At 45.3% G+C, this 23,255-nt stretch overlaps 1 protein-coding gene across 2 annotated transcripts in view; it reads right to left on the bottom strand.

Moving 5' to 3' along the window:
• MTMR14 (myotubularin related protein 14) overlaps positions 1 to 23,255 on the bottom strand; it is an 840,209-nt gene that overhangs the window by 401,470 nt on the left and 415,484 nt on the right. For both annotated transcript variants that reach the window (XM_069643242.1, XM_069643241.1), the window contains exon 14: positions 20,157 to 20,227. In XM_069643242.1, coding sequence (XP_069499343.1) covers positions 20,157 to 20,227 — 71 coding nt within the window. The remainder of the gene's footprint in view (positions 1 to 20,156; positions 20,228 to 23,255) is intronic.

Here is a 23,255-nt window from a genome sequence, read left to right as displayed (position 1 = left end):
GAAGATGAGCAAGGAAGGAAAAACAGGGAACGACAGGAAAAGATATAGAAAGAACGAGATGAAAAACATGCAGAGGAACAAAGGAAGTATGACAGTAGGAAGAAATAGGAGAGAAAGAAAGGAAGAGCACAACTAGTGAAGGAAAAAAGATTAAAGAAGGAAGAACAAAGACAAGCAAGAAGGGAAGCACAGAAGCAAGAAAAGGGCAAGAAGGGATGCGAGAGAGCAAAGAAGTGGAAAAAGGAACTGAACAGACTAGAAGGCAGCAAGGTCTTCATGTCAATCTCGTTCTTAAAGAACGAATAAGAGCGATGAAGTACAGGGACAATGGGACACAATAAGTGAAGTTCTCCCAATGAGAGAAAAGACTCAAGAAATACTTAAAATAGCACAAGAAGAAAACACCTATGATGCAGAAAGTATTGGAGCGAGGATTGATGAGATACATCAACAAATAAGGCAGAACAGCAAACAGGGGACTCAAGAGAGCGGCAGACGATCCCAATACCAATAACAAAGGATGAGGAGGAAAATATGTTTAGTGATGAATGCAGAGCACTGTAAGTTGACTAAATCTAGATAGAGAAGAGGATGATAGTCACACCAGTTGGCATCTAGCAATGTCAGACTAAGGAAGGGAGTCAGATCATGAGATAGCAAAGGAGGGTACATGCGTCCCCTTGGGAAGTCAACATCTGGATAAAAAGGCAAGATGGTCAGATCTGGAACACCCTAAGGAAAGAAGACCAGATCCAACACCATACCGCAAACCTTCCCAAAGATGATCGTGTAGTGTGGGGGAACAGTTCCCACCCTATGCGAGTAGGTTAAGGCTGTTACCAGCACAAAGACGAATAGGGACGATTACCCCTGCATTGGGTAAACAAATAATTGGGTACAGTTATGGAATGGGGTTCTCACAGTTCCCCTTGCTAGAGAAGGGGGAGCAATAGCGCAATATATTCCATGGCCCCAGATGGATAAGGATAACTTGAAATGCAGGTTACCTAGTATGACTTTGGGGACTGGGAAATGGATATAAGAACTAGAGAAAATGACAGGGGAATACGTTGGCAATAGGAGACATAAAACGGTGTACTGATAGCTATTCTTGGAGGGGGAGCTGACATTTGGAGAATAGTGGAATATGCCAGTGTGACAGCACAAAATACAGCGTATGGAGCGCCATTCAATAAATGTAGGGTGGATGTTTGGAGGGCTCTCGGGGTACAGTATCCCGGCACGTCAGATATGGGTGAAATTAGGACACATAAAATGAAAAAAGATGATCTTATTGCTTATGTTCAGGATATAAGATGGCAGCTTGCGACGCATGAACCGTGGGAAAAACAGTGGCGCTATTTTGTGTCAGGGATTGCCAGATGCAGTACAGCGACAAATGAAAAAACAATTAGGAATGGAAGCAAAGCCCTGGGTTGAGATACAATTGACTATTGTGCACCACTGCAGATTGTTACAAGAGAAGAATAAAAAGAAAGATGAGAACAGAAAGATTGAGGGAGCAAAGTTAGTTCAGAAGAAATTGTCGAAATTTGCTGTAGTAGGGGAAATTTTGACAAGCGGAGAAGAAGTAGGAACGCAGGAAAAAAAACGGGTGCATCGCTGGTGAATAATGTACACCCAGTGGATCACAGTGGGGGGTGTGGGTTTTGGCCACGAGGAAGAGGTGGAGGATTTAGAGGAAGAGGAGGTGGAGTTCAGAACACCCAAGGAGGATTACTAAATGCCCATGGTGGAAATCGGAACACTCAGGGAGGACAGAATGGTGGGTTTGCCAGAGGGCCACTCTAAGTGTGTTGGGATTGTGGTAGCACAGGGTATATTACGATTGTATGTAGAAGCCGTGGAAACATGCAACAGAACCGAAAACATTTAAGAGGGGGCCAGGGTGGGAGGGGGGGTGAAGGGGACAGGTCACCTACTGCCATCCAGCACACAAACGCGAGAAGGCTATGCCCAGAATCACACATCCTATCAGACACAGGCCCTGCAAGCACAGCAGCAGGGGTCAGTGCAAACGCACCCACCGCTAGGGCAATTGCAACAAGCACTTATGCAGACACAAGGGAATGTGAACACAGGGCAAGCACAAACACTTAGAATAGGGAGGTGTCACTGTGGTAGGAGGGAATCCTTTTACGGGGACAGGTATGAATTTGTACCCTCAATAGGACAGCACACAGGGTGACTTGAAGTGTTCAGTACTATTAGTCACACCAGACCCCCAAGAGGAACCAAGGGTTGATGTGATGATAGGAGCCACATCTTTCTTTTCTTGTAGACACTGGACTCGCTCTTGTATAAGTGAGGGAAAACACCCAATGTCACGTATTGCCATGAATGCTCAAGGATTCTCTGGAGCTACGAATTTAGTTCCTTTTACTGATAAACTACCTATTTCTATAGGGGAATGTGACCTGTCTGTCACCTTGTTATATTCACGACAAATGCCAGAGATCTGATAACGAAACTTGACATGAAGATTTCATTCACTGATCAAGGGATACTGTGCTCCACTCCAGGAATACACCATTTAAACTGGAGAGTGTATACTGGCATTTACAAGACGGGTGGTTCTACTAGTAGTCCCAGTAGATCTGTACATTTTCGTGTATGGTGTAGAGGAGCAGCCCCTAACTAGCTATATGCTGGGAGCCTGAAATCGTGCCATGTTGGATACCAGCTGTTGTGACCATTCTGTGGCGAATGTTTGAGAAAAGGTATCCATTGAGAAAGCTGTATCAAATGTATTCCTGAAGAGAAGACCATCTTCATGGCAAACGGCATGGGTGATGAGACGTAGGGCTAATTGGGTGGGAAGGTAAAGTCATGTCTACCTCCTGGCACCTGAGTATGAGCTTACGTGCTGCTAGTGAGCCGAATGTTCCAGACTGGCATAAGCGTGCCAACCAATTATAGAGGGCCATATAACGAAGGGCCGCCTTTTTTTTAGAACTAATGATATACCGTGTACTTGATGGAGAGGACTTGCACTAGGGTGAGCACGAGTTGTCCACCTGACAGTAGATGCCCAATCACAACTCAATACCATATAGAAAGTATACTTAGATGTTCCCCTTGAGCATATGACAACATCCCGTAGGTTTCTCTTATTTGCCACGCAGTACGACCTCATGTATGACCAACTTTTACTATACAAGTGTGATTTTTTATTAAATGCTCCGAGAGAATGCTGTGCGACGTCTGTTTTAACTCTTAGACACTTGATATTAAAAACAGACAAAACTTGCCATCTTCCTGAATTGGTTTCATTATTTGGAGTAAGAGTTACTCTGCTTCCCATCCACTGCATGATGTGGACCAAAAGGACCATATGTTCAATGGGGTGAGCATTTTATTAACATGGTTACCTGGATTATTAGGCAAAATTGTAAGGATACTGGATGCATTTTTATTTAGGCCACAGGTACCTAGGGATAAGCAAGGGCAGATTATTCCCATAGAATTGGAAGCAGCCATAGTACGAGGGGAGATCGCAATGCTTGAAGGAAATGAAGGCAGAGCATGGGGAACAGTAATAGCTCTTGAAGGAGACTGACTGACATAAAAGATGAAGCTATGTTTAGAGATGGTATGGTATTGTTTATTTATATAGCGCCTATACAAAGGCAAGGGTTTCAAAGAGGAGAAACGGAAACCATCTTCAGGCGTGGTGCTTCTGGATCGAGCAAGTGCACAGAGGGTCACAGGGAGGGGAGGGGAGGGTCAAGTGCACCCAGTCGGTTGAGTCTGGGGTAAGTGCAGAGAGAGAAACTCTTGGGTTAATTTCTCAGTGTGTTGAGTGTGGATGGGTGTAGGGCCCTGAGGCAAGTGCAAGAGAGGACTGGCGGGGTTGCCAGGGACCAGCGAGACTAGACCAGGCGGCCAGTCTGCATACTGTAAGGAATAGGAGAGAGAGGGAAGGGGCAGAACTAGGTTAGCAGGGTAGAGGAAGAGAGAAGGAAGAGGAGAAGAACATATAGATGTAGTGTTTTTCATAAGCATTACATATTGGATCAAGATTGATAAAAGGGAACTTCCACAGCGAATGGCACGGATGCGGAAAAGACCAGAGTTCGTTCAGGAAGACATAGAAAAGGTGAGTGTCCTTTGGACTACGGGCAATATGACGTTGGATTATTGAAGGGAATAGGGGAGGTTAAAATAAAACTCAAGCCAGGAGGAATTCTACTGAGCAAAACAGTACCCTGTGTCTTGAGAAGCTGATGAAAGCATATTTGAGACCATTTTGGCAGTTAAGAAACAGGGAATTTTAGTGCCATCAAGAGTCCCCATGCAAAACTATCAGATTAAAAATGAAAACCTAGATGATTGTGGAGATCTATCCAGGACTTGCGCCCTCTTAATCAGATTGTTGAAGCAGAATTTCCATTAGTTCCGAATCCTGCAACAATATTGTGTATCATCCCATTTGAAGCTTGGTATTTCACAGCTATCGATTTAAAGAATGCATTTTTCTCGATCATATTGCACAATGACTCACAAGACCTTACTTTTACTTTCAGACAAGAGAGACTAAAACATACTGGTTTCCTCAAGGGTATTGAGTCTCCACCGATTTTTTATAGGTTCCTACAGATGGATTTAGACAACATTGAACTCAAGAGTGCGGTCATTCAGTATGTAGATGACATTAATCTGTAGTGAAACAGGATGAATGTAGGCAAACCTGCTCAGTTAATGACTAAATTGGCAGACGAGGGATAAAAAGTAGACCAGGAGAAATTACAGTATTGCCAGGAAGAGGTGTTGTACATAGCACAGTTATTTTCACATGAAGTAAAGAAAGTGACACATGAGAGGGCAGAGGCATCATGAAAACACCAAAGCAAAATACAGTAAGGCAGATGCATCAACTTCTGGGCTTATGCAATTATTGCAGGGCCTGGGTGTTTGATTACAGCACAGCATATACAAAGCCACTGCTGCAGGCACTCAAGAAAGCACAAGTTGGTAGGCAAAAAAAGAATAGACTGAAGAAATGGAGGAAGGATTTGAAGAATTAAAAAGAGCAACTTGTACAGTTCCAGTTTTAGGATTTCCCAATTATAGTGAAGAATTTGTTTTCGCACACTAATGGATCCGTAATGACAGGAGTACTCGCCCTAACACCACTAGGGTATAAACGTTTGGCGTATTAGAGTGGGATTTTAGATCCAGTCACGAGGACATTTTCCTTGCAAACAATCTTTGGCTGTTGCTGCATTTGCGATTGAGCATTCCACAAGTATTACCATGGGCTGTGCAATAACACGATGTGGAGCATGCCTTATTTGCTATTTTAGAGAAACCCAAAGGTACATTGACGTCGCAAACATCTGCGTACAAGGTGATTGTTTGTAACCCAGCGATTCAAATCATAAGATCCAAAATAGTGAACACAGCCACTTTTGTGGATGAACCTGTAGAAGGTGATCATGGACACTATTGCACTAATTATGTTCAATTCAATGATATACCCCGTGGGAAAGAGAATGCTTTAGCACATGGGTGCACAACATACGGCCCGTGGGCCAGTTGCGGCCCGCCATGCCGTCTTGTCCGGCCCGCGAGGCACAAAGTCTTTCCTAATGGAGGGCGGCCCGCAAGCAGCATCGGCCGCCCTCCATTAGGAAAGTCTTTTTTGTCTTACGGGCCGGACAAAACACTGGCCCTCATTGGTTCAGTGCACACGAACCACGCAGCTCCTACGAGCCACGTAGTGCGTGTGTGCTGCACCAATGGAGTGCCAGCACTACGGCTGGCGTGGCCAGTAAGGCTCGATGCCGGAAGGCATTTCAGCCTTGCTTGCCACGCCAGCCATAGTACCAGAAGGAGGGGGGGGAGGGGTGTGTGGGTGTGCGTGTGCGTGTTCCGTCCCGGCTGCATTTTTTTGTTTTTGTATGTTGAGATGCGGGGCGGGGGGGGGGGGTGTATGGGTGTGTTTGTATTTGTATATCTGCAGTGTCCCGTTGAGATGCAGGGGTGGGGTGTGTGTCGGGTCTGCTTGAATGTGTTTGTGTGCAAGTGAAGTGTATGTTGAGATGCTGGGGGAGGGGGGTTGGAGGGGTCGGGTCTGCCTGAATGTATGTTGTGTGCACGTTCAGTGTATTTTGAGATGTGGGGGGTCCGGGTCTGTATGCGTGCATGCTTGTGAGTTTGTTTGGTGAGTTGGGGGTGGGGGGGGGGTTCGAGTCTGTATGGGTGCATGGTGTAGGCTTGTGGGTTTGTGTGCTGAGTTGGGGGTGGGGGGTTCGGGTCTGTATGGGTGCATGCTGTATGCTTGTGGGTTTGTGTGCTGGGTTGGGGGTTCGGGTGTGTATGGGTGCATGGTGTATGCTTGTGGGTTTGTGTGCTGAGTTGGGGGTTCGGGTCTGTATGGGTGCATGGTGTATGCTTGTTAGTTTGTATGCAGGTGTGGGGGGTTGGGGTCTGTAGGAGTATGTATGCATGGTGCATGCTTGGTGGCATGGGGCATAGTGTTTGCTTGAGGGGTGGGTGTCTTGGGGCATAGTGTTTGTGTAACGCTCACCTGGTTCCCACGGGGGCGCTGGTCTAGTCTGGATTGCTGTGGCCTCTTCTAGCGTGATGCGCAGGACCCGGAACACAGATTGGACAGGACCTCCAAATCCTGCTTGCCTGGCCCGTAGGAATATCCTTCTGCAGATGAGAAAGGGGATTAACAGTCTGCAGAATAGTGTGCTAGCTCCCCCCTTTCCCCCTTCGTTACTCTCCAACTTCCTCCAAACCCCGGTTTAAGCTCACCTTATGGTTTGGAAGGATGAACTCTCCATCCTGCTTCTGGTGCAGGGGCGCACGTTCGTCCAGTTACTTCACTGGTTTTCAGAATGGCGCTGGCAAAATCCACTTGACTTTCCTGAGCGATGCGCCGTAAGTATGAAAGTTCAAAGTTCAAGTGAGGCCACCTTTATGTTGTCTTTCTAACCTGTGATCTGTCTTTTATTTCAGGTGCAGAATGAAGGCGATGCGTCGAGGGGTTAAAATGCCAAGGTGAGTAGTGATGAGGGCGATCCCTCTAAATGTCCTTATCATTTCCCAGAAATGTCTCTTGTCCTTTCCCCATAGGGGCCGGGGTACGGTACCTGCCAACGGGGCGGCGCCGACCCGAAATGTGGAAGAAAAGCCGGTAAGTATTATGGCTGTTAATCAGGCTTTCCTTCTGTGTTCCTTCTGCTCACCTTTTGTTTCTTCCTCTCTCCCCTAGGTGCAGAGATGTGGCGTCCGATGCCGACAGCCGCAATGGAGCCGGGAGATGTCTCGAGGACAGGTGAGTGAAGCGTGGCGCTGCAGCGAGCAAGCAATGCTTTTAAATGGAAGTCTTTATTCAGGGATGCTGGCGAGAAGATTCCGGATGCAGGTAAGAAGTTTGAAATAGTCCTTGGTTTTCACCTTTCTCTTCTCTTCCTTCCTTGCAGGTCTTCCAGGTTCGAGGCGGGCGTGGCTGGAGTCCAGGAGCAGGAGCAGACACAGTGAGCGTTAAGCTGCAGGAAGCAGAACAACGCGAAGCATGAGCTGCTGTCTGGGCGTGGCTTAAATAGCCTCCAAAGAAGTCCCAGGTATGTATCCTTCCCCAACTAGGTATGTATCCTTCCCTGGCCACGCCCGAGTGGAAAAATAGTCCCTATGAAAAAAATAGTCCCTTTCAGGTCTCAGGGAGGCCTGAAGCGTGCAGCATGGTCTGCATCAGGTAAGTGCACAAAACACCTCCCTTTATGAGCCTGGCGCCAAAGGCGCCAGGACTGAGTCCAAAGAGCCCCTATAAGGGGCCGCTGGGCTTTTACCCGAGGGCATGATGCCTGCTTCCGGGGGTGCTGGGCCTGGCCTGGTGCTCCGGGGGTAGGCATCATGACAGTTTGCATGAGGGGTGGGTGTCTTGGGGCATAGTGTTTGCATGAGGGGTGGGTGTCTTGGGGCATAGTGTTTGCATGAGGGGTGGGTGTCATGGGGCATAGTGTTTGGTCGGGGAGTGTGTGTCTTGGGGCATAGTGTTTGCATGAGGGGTGGGAGTCATGGGGCATAGTGTTTGCATGAGGGGTGGGTGTCTTGGGGCATAGTGTTTGCATGAGGGGTGGGTGTCATGGGGCATAGTGTTTGCATGAGGGGTGGGTGTCATGGGGCATAGTGTTTGGTCGGGGAGTGGGGGCTATGGGGCATAGTGTTTGCTTGAGGGGTGGGTGTCTTGGAGCATAGTGTTTGCATGAGGGGTGGGTATCTTGGGGCATAGTGTTTGCATGAGGGGTGGGTGTCTTGGGGCATAGTGTTTGCATGAGGGGTGGGTGTCTTGGGGCATAATGTTTGCATTAGGGGTGGGTGTCATGGGGCATAGTGTTTGGTCGGGGAGTGGAGGCTATGGGGCATAGTGTTTGCTTGAGGGGTGGGTGTCTTGGGACATAGTGTTTGCATGAGGGGTGGGGGCCATGGGGCATAGTGTTTAATAAAAATTAGGGGTTGAAAAAGCCTCCCGCCACGCCACGGCTACCGCCCCACCCACATTTACTTTTTGGCCCACTATAGCCATCATGTAGGGTACTTTCGGCCCTCTGTCAAAATCAGTTGTGCACCCCTGCTTTAGCAGGAGGGGAAATTTGTTATTGATGGTTCTTCAAAAACTGACCAATCTAGTGGGGAAAGGCATTCAGGATCTGCAGTTGTAAGGCACAGATTAAATGGTGAATTTGAGGTATTGGTGAGTGCAAGACAAGTGTCTCCATTTTCAGCACAGGCAGCAGAACTGGTTGCGCTTATTGTTGTGCTTGAAAAACACAAAGCTCAGGAAGTGATGGTGTACTCGTCTACGTGAAGTCGACCGTGCATGCAAGGCTGTCACGTTGGAAAAGGAGGGGTTATCTCCGCACAGACAGCACTCCAGTGCAGCAAGCGTCTTTATTGGAAAGGCTCATTAAGGCACTACAACTCCTAGTGGCCAAAGCGGTCATAAAGTGTGCAGCGCACACTAAACAGACTTTATCTCACGCGGAAACGAAGCCACAGACTTGGAAGCCAAAAGGGTTGCGTATTCTTCAGGAGTTTCAATGTTAAGGAATTGTTGAATAGAAGCATGCTAGTACGAGAGGGGTTAAATATGCTGTCAATTACGCAATTAATAGATATACAGGTTAGAGCCCCACAAGAAGAGCCGCAGCTATGGAGACGTAGGCGGTATTCATTATCCCCCACGGAAGCACTATGGAGACAGGAAAGCACTGGAAAGCCAGTGATGCCAAGAGCTTTACTGAAAGTCTCACTTGAGCAGCTGCATTACCCCACGCAAATACCCAGAGAAAGTCTTGCTGCCACTATTGCAGATGACTTGTTTGTTCCCAATTTTTTGGAACACGTTGCACAGTTCATTGCGAGTTGGTATGTCAGAAGTTTACAGGTGGGTATACACTAAGAACAATCAGCGTAATACTGCGTCCAAAAGGCCTGTTTCAGCATTTGCATATAGACTATGTCGACATGTTGCAGACATGTAATGGATAAAGGTATTTATTGGTGGTGGTTTGTCCCTTTTCTCGATGGATCGGAGCTGGTCCTTGTACACACCCTGATGCACCAGCACAGGGAAGTTTCTAGTGCGCAAAGTATTTCCAAGATGGGATGTGTGCGAAGTATTAAGGTAAGATAATGGGCCACACTTTGTCAATGAGCGATTTGAACAAATAGGGCTTCTATTAAGCATAAAGCATAAATTTTCTTCTACTTATCACCCGCAAGCAAACGGGATATGTGAGAGGCCTCCTACATTAACTAAAAGAGATGGCTGTATTGCCTACCCCTGGCCTTGTATGCCCTTCAAATCAGCCAGATTCAGTGTGTAGACAGGTGATGAGATGCATGATTATTTGACATGTATGACTACCAGTGTTTTTCATTACAAATCAAGCCAAGTATCGAAGGGAAGGGTCAAGGAACATGGAAGAGGATGTCCCATTAACCAATCCGAGAGAATTATTGCCATCGCCAAAGTTGTATGTTGGAGACCAAGTGCTTATTAAAAATGTTACCTGTAGATGGCATGAGGCAGGGTTAATGGACCTTTTCAAATAGAGGAAGCTTCCCCTACTACATTTAGGGTCGCTGGAAGATCTTGGTTGCATTTGAGCGATGTAAAGATCTACAAAGGCGTGACACTTCCTCTAGTACCCGTCGACCAGGAAGCAAGTCAAGCAGAACAATTGCTGCATGTGCAGACTATCTATGACCAGGAAGGACAATAAAAACAGTATGTAATTGAAAAATATTTCTTCTGGACTGGAATTCATTAGACACTCCTTTAAAAATTAGTAGGAAGTGCATGGATTTTCAGAGCTTAAATGTACTTTAGAGATTGTTTGAAAAAATAATAAGGCCAAATCATATCGGCAATATGCCCAACAGCCAAATCATAAGAAATTGGAAGAGAATACAATACCCAGATTGATGTTTGGGAACATCTCTATTTTAAGGATAACCTAGGACGCCAGCCGATAGTGACACACATAGGCTTGTAGTTACAGTTTGTGTTTATACTGCAGGCATGCCCAAACCTTGTTAGGAGTGATGTTAAAATTCTCACTTTATGATACAAAGAACGTTAGTCATAAAGACTTGATTGCCATAATTGAGCAGATTATGCAACAAATGTGATTTAAGCACCTGTATTAAAATGATTCAGGAAGAAAATGCTGTTGCAGGGAGACTAGTAATTCAAATAGAAATGGCAGACAATGTTTTTCTAGACTCTCATGCCCGATATACATATGTTTTCTCTTTCTTTCCGTACCTTACATTTCGAAGTATTTATCTATCTATCTCTATCTATCTATCTATCTATCTATATTTTTGTATTGCGCCACCAACCCATAGGCCTCAGGGCGCTCACAAGAGGAGGAAAGGGACAAAAACAACAGGAAACAATATCAGACAAGGAGAACGAAAAGACATGAAGACTTGGTGAAATCTAAACCTCATAAAGACCAGCAGAATGAGAAAGAAGATAACGGAGAACTGATTTCAAGTACCGAGAGAGCTACGCTAAGAAGACAGAAATGGACCTATCCTTTATCAAACAGGAAGGTCTTCAATTTCTTTTTGAAGATAGGCAGAGACTCACTATTAGAGAGGTATTTAGGGAGAGCATTCCAGAGAGCTGGAGCCCAAGAGTCAAAGCTAATATCCCCAAATCTTTTCAGGATAGATGGGGGCTGAACCAAGACGGTGTTGCTACTTGAGCGCAAGAAACGGGTGACAGGTTTCTTTTTGATCCTGGTAGCGAGATAGGATGGAGCTTGGCCATGAAGGCATTTAAACACAGTAGTAAGGCCTTTGTGGTGTAAGCGCTGTTTCACAGGGAGCCAATGAAGGCTACGCCTGGCGTCAGACGTGCATATTGCGCTTAAGGCCCATTACTGCGCGTGCTGCGTTGTTTTGTATGATCTGCAAGGTTTTGATGTTGGCCTGGGAGGTACCGATCATTAGACTGTTACAATAATCGAGCTTGCAGTTTACAATGGCGACTGCAATCACAGCAAGGTTCTCTATAGACAGATAAGGACGGATCTGCCATAAAAGTTGAATATAATAATGACACGAGGATTTGAGATAATTGGCCTGACGGGTGAAAGATAGCTGCGGGTCAAAGTAAACTCCTAAGGTCTTTACGGACTTAGATACGGGGATTGTATGTTGGCCAATCAGAAAGTTGTCATATTTTGTGTCAAGTTTCTTCAGATTTTTCTGGGTACCTAAAATCAACAGTTCTGTTTTTGCATTGTTGAGGGCCAGTGAGTTTAGAGCCATCCACTTCTGGATTTCAGTGAAGATTGAGTTGATGTGCTCAACATCTTTTTGATACTCACCAGTGAGTTTAATAACAACCTGCGTGTCGTCAGCATAATTGGCAAAATAAATGCCTAGGGCTGACAGAAGAGCGCAGAGAAGACGAGAGTAGATGTTAAAGAGAAGAGGCGAAAGACATGAGCCCTGTGGAACACCACATAATAGTAGGGATGCCATGGAGTGAGCATTATCCTTAGTAACTCATGTTCCGTGGTCCCAAAAAAGATTTGAACCAGGCAGAGGCTTCAGGGGAACATTTGCCAATTGTGATTAGTCTATCCGCCAGTAGTTGATGATCGACTAAATCGAACGCAGCGGATAGGTCTAATAATAGTAACAGGGTGGTATGCCCTTTGTCAAGAAGGCCAGCAATGTAGGATTTTAAATCTAGCAGTGCAGTCTCAGTCCCATGATTGGGGCGAAACCCAGATTGTTGAGAGGCTAGAATGTCATGTTCCTCGACAAAAGTTTGGTATTGACAGTAAGCGATCTTATCTATGATTTTCAGCAAAAAGGGAACATTAGTGATTGGGCGATAGTTTCCTGCCTCTGCAGGATCCAGATTTTCCTTCTTAAGCAAAGGAGTGACCCATGCTTCTTTTATGCTTTCGGGGACATATGATTCACTGAAGGATCTGTTAACAAAGGTAGTAACCCATGGGGCAAGGGTATGAATATGATCTTTAAATAAGGAGGCCGGAAAAACATCTCCCCTACAGGAAGTGGGTTTGAGTTTTACGACGATGTCGATAACTTCGACTGTAGAAACGGGTTTAAAGGTGAAAACATGAGAATCATTAGGCGAATCCATGTTATCAAAAATGGAGGAGGTATTAGTCAATAATTTGACCTGAGAAATAATATTGTTTTGATGAGTTAGAGTTTTTTTGGTGAAGCTGTTATGGATGTTTTGACACCAAGTACTGTCTGCCGAGGGCATGGACATGGTAGTACAACCTTTGAGCTCCTGAAGAATGACAAAGAGCTCTTTGGAGCTAGATTTGGCTTTAGAGATCCTAGAGTTAAGATGCAATTCTTTCGTTGAACGAATAAGGGATTTATACTGTAAAAGCGCCTGCTTATAGGCATACAGACTGGCCTCGGATGGTTGTTTGTGCCATTGTCGTTCCATTTTGCGTTTTTTAGAACGGGCCTCAGTAATTTCAACTGAGAATGGAGTATAGGGAGCGTTTTTATCCTTTTTTTTTTTGGAGGGTTTCAGTGGGGCTAGTATTTCTAAAGTGGTGTCAAGTGCGGATCTTATGTTAGCTACAAAGTCGCAGAGTGGCATGGTCATCTCTAAAGGAGGTAATAGAGGAATGACCGTAGTACGAAAGGCTTCTTTGGTGATTTTGCGTAGGTTCCTTGACATAACAGGAATAGTAGGCTGATTATCTTTTCTCAGAATACAATTGTGGTTAGTCTGAAAGATTATGGAGAAATGATCTGACCAGATGCATGGATTTACATCCATGTTGATGATAGGGACATTTTTTGCTATGACCCAGTCAAGTATGTTGCCACCAGTATGAGTGGGGGTTTTAACGTGCGGAGTAAAGGATAAGGAAAGCAGGGAATCTGCTCGGGAAATGGACAAGGCATCCAAGGGATTGTCAGCCCAGAGGTTAATATCACCCAGAATAATAGTAGGTGTATGAGGTTTACAGAAGTTGCCAATAAAGGCCAGTAATTGTTCTTCGAAGGAGGGAGTATCAACTGGTGGTCTATAGAGCACCAAAAGGTTAAGAGAGACTGTAGCAGAAAGGCTCAATTTGAGAAAGAGAGTTTCACATTGATCCACAACTAGTTTGACAGATTCGTGTATATTAATAGTACTTCTATAGATCACTGCCACACCACCGCCACGTTTTGCCTGTCTATCGGAATGAAAGAAGGAATAACCTGTTGGAGTGGCCAATAATAAGGAGTGGAGGGCGGTGTCATGCAGCCATGTTTCAGTAAGTGCACATATATCCACTTTTTCCTGAACTATGAGGTCTGCTACCTCATGACAGTGCTTAACCAGGGAGCGTGTATTAAGTAATAGGTATTTCAGTCCAGTCCCAGCAGATGCAGATATAGTTTTTGCAATCTTAGGATGGGGATTAAGTGGACTTTGGGGTGGTTGATCAGTAGATTCCACTGTTAATGTCTGCTTACTGTGGCTGTGGTTTACGACCGGAGTCATAGGTGTGGGAGTATGAGCAACACGTTGTTCTGAAAGATCGCGTTATCATTCTGATGGTTCAATTGAAAACGTGATATGTGATTTTTCCCAGTAAGAGTACAAATTATAACTTCTTTGACCAATTTGGGCATGTCTTGCGACATAAGAGGGATGCAGAAGATGATGACCAGGGGATAAATACCTAGTTTGATAATTTCCGCTCACTTGGGGCATAATATGTGGTAACAACATATGAAAAAGGTGGGTGAGCGCATCTAATTAGAGCGGTTATGTCTGCTCTCTCATCCCTTATGCCATGAGTACAGCAAGAACATTAATTTCAAAAGAGATGCCGGCACATGATTCGAAGTACCTCAGCCATCTAGCAGCATGTACTACCAGAGGACAGTTTCAAGGGAGCTGGGCAACCCTGCAGTGGCAAAAAAGACAATCGGTCCCATTAGGATGATTATATCAAGACACAGCTAATGGAAAAAGAGCCTGGATGGACAGGACAAAACTGATAATCGCACAAAATGAAGAGGATGAATTTCTCAGACAAAACTGGAATGCCTGGATGCTGGGAGCGCTCAGCTGTTAATCTATGGGCAAGGAATTACGACCAAAGGATGGGAAGATGGGATGATGTCCTGTGCAGCTCATCCAAGGAAGGAACTAGTGCACAGGGTGCAGAAAGTAAATGATGGGTGCCTAAAGACATGGGCCAAGACATCAAAACTACTGACATGGGTGGATGACGGGACCAATGGCTGTGGTCCCATTGATTGCCAAGTAGTGAATGCCAAATTGCTACAGATCACCAGATGGGAGTTGTTACAGACAATCAATGCCATTATGAAAGGATTTAACGCCATAAAGGAAGAGTTGAGGGCCATAAGGTTGATGGCCCTCCAGAACAGGTATGTCCTCGACACGATTACAGCGATGTGAGGAGGTGTTTGCGCCAAGGTCGGGCCCGATTGCTTTACTTTCATACCATCTCATGACGGTGAGAACGGGACTCTGACGGATGCTATAACCAGGTCTACAGAACTGCACATGGAAATGGAGGAAGAGACAGAGGCTATTGGAGATTACTATTGGTTCTCATACCAGTTTTCATGGATTCCCGACTGGATGGAGAGTATATTCAAGTTTCGTAGAGCAATATTGGTGATGACAATGTTCGGATTCTGCGTTATAAGGATAATGCCAGAAGACAGCAGTGGGAATGTAGATAATGATTGATGTGAAGAATGAAAAATATGACAATGCTCAGACTAAAAGTATCATTAAAGATGCATAAAAGCAAGTATTGTGGCACCTGAATAAATGAAATTCCTGTACCCAAGAGATCATGAGAATGATGTGGGACGTTGGTATTCTGAACCCAAGTGGAGAATGCAATTACATGACCTGGAGTGTGGATGGACATATTTAAGGTGCAGGCACCCTGAGGAGGGTGACGAAGATATGGATACCAAAGAAACCAAAGAAACAGGAAAACATGGTGGTCGAGGACTCAACCAGATATATCTGCAGGAGAGCCAAACCCCTGACTCCCGTGCATTGGAGCCATGGGACCGTGTCCTGTCTAACACCAGATACTGTACCAATACCTCTGAAAGCATACAGAAGAAGGTATCCATTAAGAAGGTATCCATTAGGACATCGAATGTACCCTCTAATTGATGACAGCTTGCAGGAGGAACTCCCTGAAAGAATATGAGAAAGGTGTCAAGACTTGAAGGGAAGGGTATCGACACCCTCTCTCTAACCACAGAAGCCAAATGAGTTTGACCCTCCCACATTGGTTAGCATGTGTTACTGATGACAGAAATGACATGTGACCATGTGGCAGCCAGTGGACAGGGGGGGATTAGGGAGAGGCTGGGAAGGGTGAAGTAGGGAAACTGGTAAGAGGTTTAGGGTAACAAAGTTGGATAGGTAGAGGGAAGTTAAGGAAAAACACACCTTGATACAGTTGCATACCCACCTACCAACCTGCCCTTTCCTAGTAGTAATCCAACCTGTTTGGAATATAGCTACTGCCTCCCAAAGTAACTACCAACATATATTTCACAGACCACCTAGTACATAAGCCTTGGCAACTATGACATGATGTACCCCTTATTAGGAGTTGCAGCAACAGAATGACCATGGTAACATATTGAAACAAAGAGCAGGGAGTTTCACCCCTCATGATTGGCAAATACTCATGGCCTGTTAGGTAAGATGTAACATAAAAGAGAGACCATTGGACATGAAGCAAGTGACAGAAAATGGTTCCGTATGCTGCTCCAGTAGTATGGACAGTGTGTTACTCTCACACACTCCCACTAATAACCATGTTTCACGCCACACGGTTGGTCACTGCAGTTCAGAGCCCATGTGTACCCAAAAACACCGTCCTTTCACAAAATTGGGTCGGCCGACCTTGAAGAGCAGTGGCTGCACGCGCCCTCAAGAAGGAACCACATTTGAAATCTAGCACATAAATGCAGCACAAGCTTAACTGAAGTCTGGATTCACTGTGAGGTCGCCTGGACGCTCTAGTTCACCGGAGCTAGTGCTGTCACCAATGTGCAGCCCGGATCCTTCACACTGCTTTCCCGGAACTGGGCCAGTGTTCAGCTGGTGTCGTTCCGCACGCTGCATCCGCCCATGCCAAAAATCTTTAATAATCCACACCTGGCACGGGAAGACAGCGGTCTTTATGCTGGCAATGCGTGTGTAACGTGACCAGAGCCACTCACAACCAAGGACATTTGGGAATTTTATTTTGCGGCCGGCTGAGCCGTACATCTACTGCCGCTTGTACCTGCCCCCAACCATTTACGTGACAAAGGGGTGAAAAAAATTAACTGATGACGTCATAAGAAAGTGTGCACGACATCTTGACATACTGGACAAAGACTATGTATGGATCCTAGAGAGGGAAATGACAAAGTAACGAATCAAGTGAACCTTAAAGTGTAAAAGAAGAACATTCCATGATAAGTGCTTCAAAAAACCAAAGCATAAAGAATGTACATATGCTGAAACGCAAGAAAGATTAAGTCATTGTATAAGCTATCTACAAGTAGTTAATAGAATGCAGAAGGAACCGCCATTGTACAGAAGCTGGACATTGGTATCATGAAATAATAAACCAAGAACTCATGAAAAAAGCATGAAGGGTTAAGTCACAGTAGACTTAAAGGCTGCTGTTGCTGCGTTGGGAGGCTGTCTGGCCTGAAGTCTAGGTCAGCCATCTACAATGAGGCGTAATATGTGTGCGGAGGTTGAATTTTCTCCCGTTAAGGTGCAGGGAACATAAAAGGTTGCCGAGTCAAGGATTGGAAATAGGGATTGAACTTGGAGTTCGACACAATAGCGGGTGCCCTCACTCCCGTTGCATTCCAAGGACAAGAATACTCTGCAAGGCCAACTACAAAAAATTTCATGGCAGAAGGCATGGGTGATGAGATGGGCTAAATGGGTGGTAGGGCAGTCTCATGTCCTATCTACTTGCACCTGGGTCTTGGCTTAGGTGCTGCTAATTGAACTGAATATTCCAGACATGGCACAAGCGTGCCAACCAATAGTAGTCCATTCAGGCCTGGGACCTTCAACTATCCCTCTGTAAATACCTCCCTTCTCGAGCCCTTTGCTCCTCTATGTCCATTGCCTCAGGGTCGGGCGTTTTACAAAGAAACGAGCTAGCTGGGCGCAGATCTCGGTCTTCGGCTGGGGCCTCCCTTTGGAACAGCATCCTGGCCACCCTGAAACTTAGATAACCATCTCTGGTTCCGGAAGCACCTCAAGACCTTCCTCTTCGCTTCCGCCTTTGCCCCTCCTCTCTGCTGATCCGTTTCTCTCTCTCTCAGCACTGTGCACCTGGCCACCCTCTGTCCTTCGGACCCAGGTACCTGCGCACCCTGCCTCCCTCCTGCACTGCCTCTGGCCAGCCTTGGCACTGGGATCTGTATCTGCACCCATACGGTCCCCCACTCTTCCTCTGCACTTATCAGATATACCCAAGCTGACTAATCATGCACTTGCCACGTGTCTGGCTGCACTACCTTTTTGTCTGCACTCATTTATCCCACTTATTATTTATTCTGTTCTCTCCTCTGTCCGCACTTTTCACTTCTCACCCTCCACGCACTTTCCCCCCCTTCCCTTTTCTATGCACTTTAACGTTCTTAATGTCACTGGGCCTAGTAAAATCGTATTTTGTTCTCCCCTCTACCCCTCCCTTTTCTTGGTATCGCTCTGAAACACTTGTGTATGAGCGCGATATAAATAAAATATATCATAACGAAGGACCTTGGCTTGAGAAACCAATGAAACATTAACCGATTTGTCTTAATATGACACATTTGAAGAGTTAGTCATGAGTTGTCCACCTGATATCGGGCAACCAACAACAAACTGAGCTCCTATATGATTGTATATCTAGAAGTGTCCCTTAACCAATCTCAACCCTTCATTGTTTTTTTACTATTGCCACGTAGTAGGACGTCATTCTGATGCACAAAAAGGTATATCATTTTATTTCATGCAGAAATTGCTGAGAATGAGCTTACGTCCATTGATGTTCGTTGTAAACTCCCGTTTTAGAGAACTGCTAATAAAACAGTAACTTGCCATCTTCTTGAATTTGTCCGGTTATTTGGACTTAGAATTATTCTGGTGTAATCCCATCCAATACAGATGCACATTCCAAGGGCCATAAGCTCAACCCGGTTGTAAGAGTGGCATAAAGCTGGACTGAAGGCATTGCAGTAACCCTTTGGCAGGGATTTAAGGTGAGAGCATACTACCTTATGCAAATGCTACCCCATCATCGGATTAGGGAGCGAAAGAGTGGAGCCCTGGTTGTCAGAAAAAGAACACTTTAAAAAGGTGGGATCACCCCAGCAATAAATGAAAAACAATGTTGTGAAGCATGTCATGGGTTGAGTAAAACACCTGGCACATTTTGTTTCGAAAAGCCCCGATTAACCGATCGACTAGATGGCGATAAAGAAAAAGTGGTCACCAGTGTGCTGCTACTTCTAACTGGTGCCACTTCACCCATCCCCAACAATCCCCACATCCATATATGAATACGACCACTTGTCATGCAATGTCACATGCCTATACCCTACTCTTGGTCTCCAGTGTGTCAAATTTCCTTGCCACCCGAAAAAAGTGTTATGAAGATAGCCTAAAATTCTGCAAAGGCACCCTACACAGGAACTGCAACTCATTTACATTGCAAATGACACTAAAACAATCCAAGTACAAATCCTGAACTTAAAAGATGTAGGCATTTAACAGAAAAAAGTAGCAAAAATATGACTATGCATTTAGCCCTAAAAACAAGGAGCACGGTGTAAAGGATAATTGCGTAAGCATAGCACAGACAATGGTAATAGGGTTTCAGGCAAAGATTGCAAGAATTATTTTTAATTAGTCACAAGATGTTACCCCCCCCCCCCCACAGCCTGGCGCAGAAGCTGTCTGTGGAGTGAGGGCTAATGACATTTTGACAAGGAATTTGAGCAGTACAAGGGGACATTAGGAGGCACCCCTTTTCAATTTGTATTTGGAGAATGAAGCTTTAAAGGAGATTACATATACAAAATGTATAGCCAGGGGAAGAAAGTCAGCAGAGACTAAACCTATTTACATGGTGCACCTAGGCCCAACTTTCAGTGGTTCTTCATAGGGTGTTTTTTACAGACCCACACAGATTGGTCCATTGTAGATTTGCACTAAGGCCCGTGTGTGGGTCAGATTATTAATGTATATATGTTTTCGGATGTGTGCAATATTTGCTTTATGTGGTGTGACATTTCATGCAACACTTGTTTTAATGTATGCATTTTACATAAAAGTGTTTTGTATAACTATGCAATCTGTTGTGTATAGGAAAAAATATGGGAGAGGATGTGAGTCACTAGTATTTTATATTCTTAATTTGCATTCATTTCTGTTTGTTATATAATTGTATTCTACCCAGACAGTAGAGCGGAAGGGTATGTGGCCGATGTCACATACAAACCTGAGTTATTTATTCAGGATTCTTCATTACCTGAATACCAGTTTATGGTTTGCTTCTTCAGTTCACCCAAAATTGAACAGGATAACTTCTTACCTCAACCTTTTCATGCTGGCAAATTCCTCAGATGTGATGTGCTTCAGAAAATTGAAGCAAAAGAAAAAAATCTAAAAGCAGAAGAAATAAAGCACAAACATCAAATTATGGCATAATAAAATAAAGTTTCATCTTTGTCCATTGACCCAACAAAAATGCATATAATGGGAAACATTAAATGGATTATGAGTGAGGGCTGTAAGATGTAATGAATCCAATGATATCACTTCCCTTCCGGTACTGACTCCCCCTTCACCCAATCACCCACCCACCCAACCAGCATGTGGCCAGGGGACGGCAGCCGCTACCTACCCGATCACAACGCTGTCGGCAGCTATATGAGGGAGGATCACATGGGGGAGAACCTCCGCGAGTGATATCAGTGGATGAGACATAGTATACCCCCTTTTCCCTTGCAGGACGAAACGCCCATTTGTAAACTCTTGAGATTCTTCCCCTGCTCCCTCTCAAAGAAGAGTGCTGAAACTCTCTCATTCTAATCTACAGACCAACTTTCAAACACCAACTTGACCTCAAAACCTGTTAGAAACATTCTTTCATTGTTTTTGCGCAAGGACTACTGTTCCCAGAAACACCTGGACACTGCAACAAAGAAGAGGAAGAGGAATGCAGATCAAGAGAATCCCCAAGCACTGCCAACGCTCTAGTTGCTGTGAGCAAGCACCTTTGCCCGTGACATTTAAAACAGGACTGTCAGAAACCATGTTAAACTGCTGGTGGGAGTGGGCTCCTCCTCTCAGTGGGACTGACGGGTAGAGAGAAAGACGGTGGAGCCAACCGGCGCCAGTGCCGAGAAAAGGAAAGCTGCACGAGGACGACTATACGCAGCGGGAACGCCAGAAGACAGTGCATGGCTCGTGGGCATTCGCCGGTAGATGGAAGCAGCGAGACTTCTTGGCGACCTGTGCGGAGACACAACTGGAAATGCAGGAAGCTGTGACACGGAAAGCAGAGCTGCGCGAGCAAGAAAATCACCCAAAGACTGCTGTCGGCAAGGCTATGAAAAGGACAAGAAACGACACAGAGCTGGATAAAGAACACCAGGGGATATTGGCAAGCATGCCGCATGCTGATAGCTGAACAAAACTAGAACGAAACCAGTTTACTGAATCCAAAAGCAGGAAAGTGAAGTACAGGTCAGGATATAAAGGACAAAGTGAACCAGCTAATAAAGCTAAGCTAGTGAATTACCAAGAATGGAAGTATGAGCAGCACACTTCCGAAGGCAATATGCCATGGTCCGAATGGATTAGCCAGAAGGGGTAATGTCAAGAGCGGAGATGCATATACAGGCAATTACAAGTGTGTGATGTGATTAATCCAATGGAGTCAACAGATTCCCCAGTGGGAACCTCCTTCGATGTGGCCTGGGGATGGCAGCAGCTACCTGATCCTGACACTGGCAGTGATTATATGAGGGGGAAAATTACATGGGAGGAGACAACAGGACTTCATTGGAGGAGTTATAGTGCAGCCCCCCAAATCCCATGAGAGTGCAGCTCCACTCCACCCCCCCTTCGCATGAGAAAGATCCTCGGACACAAAGGACCTTAACAGCCTATTGCCAGCCTCTTGCAGAGGAAGTAAAGAAACCTTTAATACATCATTCTAGTCAGGACCCCACATTCACACAAACACCCACAACCACCCATATAGAACACCTTTTGTTTCAGAGGTGCCTCTATGTAAAGTTCATTAGAAAAACCATCAGAGTTAAAAGAATCAATATGGACTTCAACTCCCATAACCACTTCGGTAAAGAGACGAGGAAGTTTGTGCAAAGTGACAGGAGCTCACAATACAACACGCAGACTCGTTTTTGCAAACCTTAATTGAGCGGGACATTTAAAAATGGCAGCCGCGCTGTGAAGAAGTGAAGTGCAGGGATGAGCATTGCGTTTCATGCCAGGGCTCCTAAACACAAAGCACACCAACAAAACACAAAGCAGAGAAGGCGAGCGGGACAAGAAGGGGAATGCTGCGGGTGAGCCAGAAGACCGTGGTTACTCCGGGAGTAGTAAAGGAGCTCCTGGGGATTCGGTCGACCGACGAGGCAGCAGACTTCATTCCAGGCCAAAGAGCAGTGCTGGTGTGTGACCGCAGAGCCAAGCCAGCAGCTGGGGGAGCGTCCAACACTCAAACCGGGAAGGCAGAACAAGAAGCCATAACCAAGAGGCAGGAGCAATGGAGATGCTAGAAAAGACAGGCGAGTCTGCCCAAAGCAGTTGAGGAACCCGGGGCGGTCTGACAACCACATCTTCAAAAAAATATACAAAGGCAAAGTTTGTCTGAATGCAGTCAAGGCAATGCACTAAGGCAAGATTTTATGAAAACAATGTTTCAATGCAGACGAGGCAAAGTATAAGAGCAAACCCCAATCAAGCACAGACGCACGAGATGCCAATGTGGGGCAAAGGTTTAAGCAAATGAGTTTGAGCAAATTATTCCCACAAATAGAAATAACAAGCAGTACATGGTGTATACTATTGTGGTACACCTAAGAACTGTGAAAGACATAAGGAGTCATGGCAAACTCAGGCAGCTGAAGTGGTATCAAGGAATTGCGTCCCACACAATAAGTCCTGGCAGGCAAATATACCAGGCAGTGTCCATTGTACAGATTTCTGGCAGGAGAGTTAATTAAGGAATCTGAAAACCTTAAAGAGAAGTCCTGGCAGGTGAGTACACCAGGTAACAGGAAAATGTAAAAATATACCTGGCAGGGGATTAGAAGACGTCATCTGAAGAGATTAATAACTTACAGAAAGACCATTAAATAACGTTTTGCTTGAACAAGAACTTTTTGATTGAACACAAACTTTGTGAGTCCAGTGAAGATAAGGAGGAACTGTTAGCTAAAGAGATATTTTACCATCCTGTTTAAGAATCCAGGGGAAGGGGACCCCCTTCTGGATCCAAGGGGCTTTACAGTGGGGGATCATTTTTGGAGTCATTCTGATACTTTTGGTTTTGAACACTTAAGTTAAGGCTATAAGGAATCAGTAGGAGGCTGGAATCCATTAGAAGATCACAATTACTTAACTCTCAGTATTAGTCATTTTGATGGATGTTCCTCCC

The sequence above is a fragment of the Ambystoma mexicanum genome, chromosome 2p (genome assembly GCF_040938575.1).
Source record: "Ambystoma mexicanum isolate Mex_15411 chromosome 2p, UKY_AmexF1_1, whole genome shotgun sequence".
Lineage (NCBI taxonomy): Eukaryota > Metazoa > Chordata > Amphibia > Caudata > Ambystomatidae > Ambystoma > Ambystoma mexicanum.
Note: the sequence above shows the minus strand (reverse complement) of the source record. Positions and strands in the feature narration are given on the sequence as shown.